Raw genomic sequence first — 10,000 nt, forward strand, 5'->3', positions numbered from 1 at the left:
TTATATTTTCAACCTTTATGAAATACATTTTGCAATGGAATGCAATGGAATGCCCAATACAAAAATGTCAATTTCCCAACTTTCTACAAAATGGAGATACACCGTTTTGCAAATAAACTCTTCAAATACACTCTGAGAGAAGTTAAACCATTGAACTCCTGAAGGGTTGGAATTAACACTACATTTTTCACATTACACATTAAACTACATTACACTACATTTTTACAGAGCGGTGCCCAGTGCACCCACAGCCAGCCATTTGGCTGTTAGAGTGCGCACAGGCAGTTAAACTTTTCTTCATTCCCTCAAACAACAGTAATCTAACAGTGGTGTCTGTCTTGGTGCCACATAGCAAAAATACTAGTTCTACTTTAACTCTCTTAAAGAGTTGAAATTATATAATCCTTTTCAGATAACATTTGGTCCCGTTCAAAAAAAGTGTTATTTTAACTATTTTGTCAGTGTAACATTTTCAAAGTTGAATCTGCTAAATATTTTGTAAATATTAACACTGAAATGTGAAAATGTTAGGCACACCAAGTCATGATGTATTACAAAATGCTCCGCTCTGTATAATGTTGTTGTAGTGCTATGGTAATATAGCTAGCAGAGGTACAGAAGTAAAAGTAAATTTAGGATGTAAGTACAACACTAGCACACAATATTTACATGCCTGTTACACCCTTTACTCTATTCTCCTGATGAGGTAGATAGACTGTGTTGTAAAAACCTAACAAGAACCCACCACAAGTTTGACCCAACCAGCGCTGAGGCTGCTGATCGTAAGACAAGTACACAGGTCTACACAGATAAGTTATCTATGTTGGAAAGAAAATGTGTTTTCTTTTTTTCACTTTTAGCCTACTTTTACCTTTGACATCTCACCATTACAATGACGAAGACAGTATTCAACTGGTGGAATAATGCATCGTGAGGCTACACTAGTGTTTCTCAACGGGGGCTCAACGTGGGGGGGTTGTTGAGAAGGATACAGCAGAGAGGGCATAGCGGTGCGTTGGGAGGCATTAGTCCATTTTACTTCTTAATTCTAGGGGGGCGTTAGCAAGCTTATGATGAAGGTAGCCCCTTAATGCACGGCGTATCTCCAGTGGCACGCTGTAATAGTCATTGAAAAGTAAATACTATGACATACTACGACTTGGTCATTGCCATTCTGGCGACAGCAAATTTATAACGCTGTGTCTTAATGGGTTAAAGGGATGTTGGGAAGCTTATGATGACGTCCAGGGGGCGTATATTCAAAAAAAGGCTGAGAACCACTAGGATACACGAACCCTGTCCTCATTTAGAGTATACGCCTATAGCTTTACAACTAGATTGCAGCAGTATACACTATACAGTATACAGCAGTATTCAGCTTTACAACTAGATTGGTGTACAACTGAAGTGGAAATGCTTGTGTGATGTTTCTGTTAATGTTCTGTGTTTTTTTTACAGTAACAAACAGTAGGGTTTCTGTTCTGCAGTGGGTTACATTTTCAGTGATTGTTTTTAGTGGGTATCCTTACACTTATGAAATCTCACACCTAACAATGTAAACCATACAATATATTGTAGTAGCTCATGCCTACCATACAGGGGTGAGTTTCTCAAAAGAGAAGTTGTTAGCCTGTTAGCAACTTCGGTAGTTGCCAAGGGGAAAATGCATTGAAAATAACAAAGTAGCTGACAGGGCTGGACTGGGACAACAAAATGGCCCGGGCATTTTTTGCCTCAGACCGGCCCCACATACCGATAATTAGCGGAGCGCCGCCATTAAATTGACGTAACTAATGTCTTCTAACGGAAAAATCCCTCTCTTTCAGGTACCAAAAAACTCCACTATACGTGCAGTGATCTCACGTTCAATTGTTTATGTAAAATGAATCTATGAATTGGTCATGTAAGCTGGCAGAAAACCTGGAAGTTGAGAGAAGAGAGCCCCTAACAGATGGGGATGAACTGCCCTTATCTGCACCCTTCAGTCAAGTCAGCTCCTTGGACACACACAAAGAGAGGGGGCACATACTTATTCTAATGTTAGGCACATACTGTAGACCTTCACTATTGGGTTTGGAGTGTCTTGCTTCAGATAGTGGTTTAAAAAGGTTTGCAATGTACAGTCTGGGAGGCAAAAATATTTAACTTCTGCCTCAACAGTCTGGCTTGACAAGACAAGAACAGAGGGATAAATTATTAACTACAAATAATACAATACTTAAACTTAATATTCAAATGTATATTTATTGGTATTCAGGTGTAAAGAAATCCTGCACACTGTCCATTCCTACAACAAACTTTTTCTGAAGAAGTTCAGATCACAGAAATGTTGTATTAAAGTTTGTTGGTGGAATGGACAGTGTTCAGGATTTCTTTACACTTGAATGACAACCCCACCAGCCCAACCACAGAGGTGTGTTCTTGAAATATTTATTGGTAGTAACAATAATATGCTTAGTGGCTACTCACTGGCTACTCTACAGAATCACAGACAGCACCATTCCACCACAAAGACAGCAATTAGCACATGCCTGTGAATATTTTGGCCTTAAAAATGAGCAGAATGTACAGGAGGAATATAAAATGGAATTAACCATAAAGTTTACCATTAATCTCCATTTAGCCTATCATAACAAATCTATATATTTATCACATGGACTATAGAGCATAGGCATATACTTACAAATCTTCATTGGTACACATTCAATTTGGAAAAGGAAAACCAAAAGAATGAAATACAGTGCATTGTCTCTGAGACTTTGTCTTCCTCAGGATAGGCCTATAAAAGCACACATCTGCTTCTATGTGTTAGTGTTGTCGTAATGTACATGGCAACTGAATATCATGCAAACCACTGGAAAGAGGAGAATGTAAGCTTTCGAATGGTACCCCACATGTGCCAGTTCACAGCCATGATGTCTATACAAACATGCATCAAAGAGTGTGTGTGGGGAAAACGATGTTTTGTTGAACCGCTATTAGCGATTTCGTTCGCTATTACGCGTTTTTTTCGGGGCTTGAGTCTATTATATCTGATGGAGCTCCTGGGCTGGCATATCATATTTCTGGCAAATGCCACCCCCTGCCACCCCTTACAACCGCCCTGGCCGAGGGCCGTTAGCATGACATTGTGGGCCGCCGGTCTCTTTTGTAAACATTTTTTAATTTTTTTTTTTAAAAGAGGGGCATCGGCCCTCGAGGGGGGTCGGCCCACCGGGAAAATGCCCGGTATGCCATACTGCCAGTCCACCCCTGGTAGCTAATGTACCTGTAGTAATCAACTTTGGTTTTGAGAAATTCAACCCAGAGCAAAAAACAGCCTGGCAAGGGTTAACAGTTACTCATGACGCCCCATGTCACTGAACGAGGCTGGATGCATAGCATAGCCGGGAACTTCCCGGTGGGCCCCGCACCCTCGTGAGCCCCTGTTTTCAGAAATGTTAACAAAATAAATGAATCTTTTTTTTTTTACATTTCTCAAAAGTTTTTTTTTGGTGAGTTCTGCGCTGCTAATTATGAGGGACCCCTTTAAGCCAAAAGTGCACGGGTCATATTTCTCCCCCAGTCCAGCCATTTCACCACCATCTGTCCTTAAACCACAACAACGACAGCAGCCACAACACAACACATTATAGTAACGAAAGGGTTAACAGTTAGCCATGACCTCTGTAGTGTCACTGAAACACTGGTAACTGGAAACAACTACACAATGCCCTCCCCTTTCCCTTTCACCATGGGCACGTGACAGAGAGAGAGAATGTGTGTGTGTGTGTGTGCGCGCGTGCGTGTGTGTGTGAGAGTGTGTGTGTGCGTGCATGCGTGCAGGGAAATTGGGTCCTCATTTCATTGCATCTATTGGACTGTGGGGCCCTTTCAGATGACTTTTGTCCTGGGCCCGGCCAATGCTGTCTTTGCCCCTGCGTGCCTGTACTGTATGGTGTGTGTGTGTGAGTGCAAGGAGTGCATAAGTGTGTGCGTCCCAATTTCCTTGTTGTCTGTCTGGACTAGCTGACTGAGAAGACATGGTCAGTGACCCATGGTGCTGCAGAAGGCCCCAGCACAGTTAGCACAGCAGTACAGTAGCCAGAGACACAGCTGGTGGTGAAGATCATTAGAGAGTACAGATGCTGAATCAGAGGGGGAGGGCCAGGGGGAGGCGGTGACAAGGACAGGAGCGGGCCCTGCCGTGGCCAACCGGTAGCGGTAGGGCACTCGTCTACCATGCGGCCGACCCGGGTTCAATTTCCGATCATTTGCCGACCCTTACCCGTCTCTCTCCACCTCTCACACTATCCTATCATCAATAAAATCGTAAAAGACCAAAAATATATTTTAAACAGGGACCGGGAGAGAAGGAGGGATATGAGGAGGGATGGAGAGAAAGAATATAAGAAGAGGAGGGTGGAAGGAAGGAGAGGCCAGTGAGTAAGGATAGAAATGAGGAAGAGAAACAGAGGAGAGGAAGAATGGCGAGGAGAGGGGAGGAGAGGAGAGGGTGGTGGAGAGAAGAGAAGAGAAGAGAAGAGAAGAGAAGAGAAGAGAAGAGAAGAGAAGAGAAGAGAAGAGAAGAGAAGAGAAGAGAAGAGAAGAGAAGAATAGTGAGAATTCAATGGGGTTAGCTTGTACACACAGAATAGCATCACTGCCAGTAAAGCAGTGTGGTGATCTCTGAGGCAGGTGAACAGTAGGCTATAGTCTTTAGCATAGTAGGCCTATAGTTTTTTATGTCTTCCGTGTGTTGTCAATACTGTCTGTTGCATGTGTTGCAGCGACTGTTTAAGACTAACACAAATTCCCCCCTGGGGCCAATAAAGTACACTCTACACTACTGAACTCTACTGTATTCTACTCTGCTCTAATCTACTGGACTCTATTCTACTATATTTTACTATACTCTACTCCACACTAATGGACTCGACTCTACTTTACTCTACACCACTGAACACAACTCTACTCTACACTGTAAAAAATAAAAGTGGGCTTCAACTCAAATTTTCAAAGCAACTTACTGGACAACGTTTCAACTTATATCTGTTTTGGAGTACTGCTTTTACTAAGTTAAGTCAACTAACTTTGCAAGGTTTTACTAAATAGGTGTTAACTAAGCTATGGAAATCGGCGGCAACAGCTCTACCTGGAGAGTTTCGCAGGGGCGCTTAATTTATTTTAGAATGTAAGCGTCCACCATTTTCCCCTGATGCCAACTTTCATTTTTTACAGTAGATTACTTGACTTTATCTTTTCTAGGCATCTACTACAATTTGTTTACAATATCAACTCAACATCTCAATTAAGCTTTTTATCAAATCCTACAAAAGTGTGATGAAATTACTCAACTTGAGAACTTGGAGGCTGGCATTGTCAATTTGGGATGGGTGGGCTCAAAATCCCAGTAAACTGAACAATGTCAAGTTGTCCTTAGTCTACTCTACTCTACTTTACTCCACTGTACTCTACTCCACACTACTCTACTCTACTCTACTCTACTCTACACTACTCTACTCTACTCTACTCTAATCTAATCTAATCTACTCTACTCTACCCTACGTATTTATATAAGATGTCAGACACCTTAATTTCCCTTGGGATTAATAAAAGTACTCTACTCTACTACTCTACTCTACTCTACTCTACTCTACTCTACTCTACTCTACTCTACTCTACTCTACTCTACTCTACAGTCCCCCTCATCTCCTCCCTCCCCCACCCTTGGTCTCTCCATTCACTGTGCATTCCCAATTAAAGCTGATGGAAGAAATTAGCAGATTATACACAGACTGGAATCTGGCAGGGATGCAGAGTTGTAATACTGTGTGCGTGTGTGTGTGTGTGTGTGTGTGTGTGTGTGTGTGTGTGTGTGTGTGTGTGTGTGTGTGTGTGTCTGTGTGCGTGTGAGTGTGTGTGTGTGTGTGTGTGTGCGTGCGTGCGTGCGTGCGTGCGTGCGTGCGTGCGTGCGTGCGTGCGTGCGTGCGTGCGTTGTGTGAGAAGGTGTTTTTGTGCACAAATCACTTTTCACTTTAATCCGTTTAATCACAGATTACTCACAGAAGAATCGGAAAACAAGTCTGGCATGTGGGATTACATACATCTTGGGCTGTCGGTGGGAAAAAACTATCCTGTTCTAACATACAGTATGTATGCTCTTACTGTACATGTTAAAGACTTAGCTCTTCCAGTCTCACTGCTACTAGGCCTGTCGCAACATGCACAGTAACAAATCAATGAATTTGCATGATACATTTGAATAAAATCCAATAACTTCTGTCTGAAATAAGGTTTTTTTTGTATATAATACCAAAAAGTAGCCCGACGGCACATTTGACTAGGTGCTCTGAAACACTGACATGAAGTATGTTTATTTATTAACCTCTGGTCTTAGACAGAGGACTGCGTTCATGCATAGCTCCTAAGCCCTAGGCGTGTCTATCTCTTTGATAAAAATAGATAATCTCACTACCTGGCTCATTGTTTTAAGGGTTGAAATAAGATATTAGCAGGACCTCACATACAGTATGTGCTTTACAGTAATAGAGCTGCAGGATGTAGTCTTAAATGTTTAAGAGATACGTACAGGTGCACTGTATAGCAGGGTGGCCAGGGAAAGTATTGCAGATATGCTGCTCATTGAAACGGTAGTCTTTTGCCAAATTTGACCTTTTCATGAATATTTACTAAATAATAAACATTTACTAGCTTGACTAAAGAAACATTATGTTTTGAAGCTAAACATGTCTATTTCTGTAAATTCAAAATGCCGGATCATGGAGAAGATCCCCCTTTTCATGTATGAAACTGCAATTTTCCCAGTCATAATGAATACTTAGCATGTAATGGTGGTGGTAAGTATCCATGGCAAAGGTAACATTTGTGAATGGGCAGCATGAATTCTGGAGATAAACTTCTAAAAAATATAACATACCGGTACATTTTTTAACACAGTGCACCTTTAACTTGACGTTATTTAAATATGACATTATTTTCCTCAGCTCAAGGTTAAGCTGGGGCACCTGAAGCTCTGACAACTGACGCATCATTTGCCTCAGTATAGTTAACAGCAAAAGGATTCTAATCTTATTCACCCCACTAAACACCATACTGCACCACAGGCAAGATCAGCATTTAGACTTATGAATACCGCACTGTCAGTGTACAGATGTTTTGTCAAAATCAAGATGTTGCTTAGTTAATACGCTTCCTCAGTCCCACACACACACACACACACACACACACACACACACACACACACACACACACACACACACACACACACACACACACTCACTCACTCACTCACTCACTCACTCACTCACACACACACACACACACACACACACACACACACACACACACACACACACACACACACACACACACACACACACACACACACACATTTCCAGTCAGGGCTTTCATAAGTGTTTGAACTTGTACTGGCGTCATGTATTGCCCTGATTTATGAGCATAGTCATAGGATCCAAACATTTTCAGATGGCATGTAAAGATATCTGTAAATTGGATGTAATGTCATGGAAATCTTTTTGACATTAACCAGTTACATAAACAGGCAGAGAGAGAGAGAGAGAGAGAGAGAGAGAGAGAGAGAGAGAGAGAGAGAGAGAGAGCAACTAGGGGTGAATAGAAGGCCTATACATTAAAACTCCTTAAACTTGATTAAGCAACAGCAACAGACCGATGGGCCGACCATTACAACCAGGCTTAACTTTGGCTATGGACTCGGTACAGATGACACCTCAACCAAAGTTTGCGAAGACAAGAGTCATCTTCAGGGCTGTTCCCAGAAATAAATAAAACATTCATATTACTTAGGCTACATAGTATCCCATCAACTATTCATACCTTTTGAGCAATTCTGTATAAAGAATACAGGCATTGATCTTGAGTGCTGAGATGAATGAATAAATGAATGTGTGACACAATATGGATTAAAAATTAATTCCTTCTCATGTATTTTGGAATAACCTACCATTTTAGCAGTGCTCTACTGCCTGCTACATACTCACTATATAGCCTACATGGACCGCTATGGGCCTCATCAGATCAATGGATAATTACATTGGGATAAGATGAATGCAGTATTCAATTCGATTAATTTTGGGGCTTAAATATCACAATTAAACCCACAAATCAGTAATGCCATGACTAGTTGATGTTTGAGCCTACTAGGCTATAATGTCTGCAAGTTTCAGTGTAAATAGCCTACTTAGTCATGGGAACACATGCGCTATCCGGACCCTCGCGCACGGGCCATGTTATCATTACTCTCTTATCATAGCGGGATTCCACCTGTTGCAAAGGTCCCCGTCAGCTCAGGGAGGACATGTGGCAGGGTAGTGTATAGGCTAAATGATGTGGGTTTTGTATAGACACAACACAGGACAAAGCGTACGGTTAAAAGTTATCATACCTCCGCCGTGCATCTGGCACAGATAGGGGAATCTCCAGACGTTGCCGAGTCCCACGGCGTAAGACACGCACGCCAGCACAAACTGCATGGGGTTATCCCACGAGGGTCTCGCGTCGCCCTTCTCCATCTCTCTTGTCTGTCAGCGCTGTGTCGACGTGAAGGAACAACTGAAGGAGCGGCGGACTTGTATAGCACTTTATTTTCTTGGATAGCCAGCCCTGTGGGAAATGGACAAAAAACGACACACGGATTCCTGAATTTCTGTGTTTAAAGAGAAGTGTCAAGAGTCGATTAGTCCCACCTCCGTTTTTGCGCGCAGCTATAAATGTAGAGGGAGCGTTTCTTGTAAGGACATCCTCGCCTGCCGCGCGAGAGGGGAGGGACATGCTGGTTAATTGGTCCCACTTGCGCAATTTGAGGTGAATATTTAATTGCACTGTCTTTCAACGGCTGTTTGGCAATGTCATGTGGAGATAGTGTGTTTGTCAACCCCCCTCTTTTTATGACAGTTAAGGCAGTAACAAAATGTCTGTCATGTGTTCAAAATTAGGTCCTGTTGAGGAAACAAAAAACAAACCTACTGGATTTAACTTCACTAGAATTTAGGGTGTAGCCTAATTTGTGTAGGCTACTTAGCAACAGAAGAGAGCTTGCAGATGCATGCCTTACGTTTCCAGAGAAGCCTAGGATGAAAGACACATTCTATTGCATAACCAAGTCAACAAAGCAGTGTATCTATAAGATATGGTTATATTTTCAGATAGCTTCCAAGACCATATTGTTATCAACACATCCAAAGGCTCTTAACATTTGTCTCGATAAGAGTTGTGTTGTGTTGTGATTGGACTATATCCAAATGGAAGATACATAGAAGGCTACTGTAGATGACACTTATAGGTGCCTCCCCTCTCGATCTCTTTTGAGTCTTTCTCTCAAGTTTCTAGACCATTCAGTAATAGCACACAGAGATGGAGGTTGGACTTTGTGGTGGATGTATTTGGGGTCCAAGGCGAACTATACAAATGGGGAATGGGGAGCTTGGCTGGCCTGTTATTCCAGGCGTTGAAAGGGCCCAATACGGTTTTCTGTTTTCTTTCTGTTTTCAGTTTTCTTTCTCCACTGGTTGGACCAACTGAGATAAGTATTACATGTAGCTCGGTGATTGGACGCGTCCCCCTCACACATAGGCTACAAATAATAACTTTAGAGGCCTGTATGAATGGATGATGATGGTTTTCCTGATGTTTGTGACTTAATGTAACATAACATTGTTTTTGGGTGGTAATAACAACATTGCCTTCCCTTATAGCTCATGAGTTCAACCATGAGTTAAGTGAAAAAATACTAATTCAATTAATTGAATTAAGTAATTAAATAATTAAGTAATTGAGTTTTGTGAAAAAATGCGTAATTATAAGGGCAGCTGTGCAACTTATGAGTCAGCATACAGGAAGATGACTCGGCCATACTGTATAGTGGGATGGGCACAGTGAATGATTTGTTATCAATGTCTTTCACTTTATAAGTCAGTAACTTTCCGCACACAAGTGAGTAACTTTCCTAATGCTGGCTGTC

General features: G+C 41.8%; 1 protein-coding gene across 1 annotated transcript in view; it reads right to left on the reverse strand.

Moving 5' to 3' along the window:
- The window catches only part of LOC134449105 (sodium- and chloride-dependent transporter XTRP3-like), a 41,799-nt gene that overhangs the window by 21,448 nt on the left and 10,351 nt on the right, over nucleotides 1-10,000 (reverse strand). Inside the window, exon 2 of the mRNA XM_063198903.1 lies at nucleotides 8,426-8,643. Within this exon, the coding sequence (XP_063054973.1) occupies nucleotides 8,426-8,552 (127 nt within the window). The 5' untranslated portion in view covers nucleotides 8,553-8,643. The remainder of the gene's footprint in view (nucleotides 1-8,425; nucleotides 8,644-10,000) is intronic.

This window comes from Engraulis encrasicolus, chromosome 5 (assembly GCF_034702125.1).
Source record: "Engraulis encrasicolus isolate BLACKSEA-1 chromosome 5, IST_EnEncr_1.0, whole genome shotgun sequence".
Classification (NCBI taxonomy): Eukaryota; Metazoa; Chordata; class Actinopteri; order Clupeiformes; family Engraulidae; genus Engraulis; species Engraulis encrasicolus.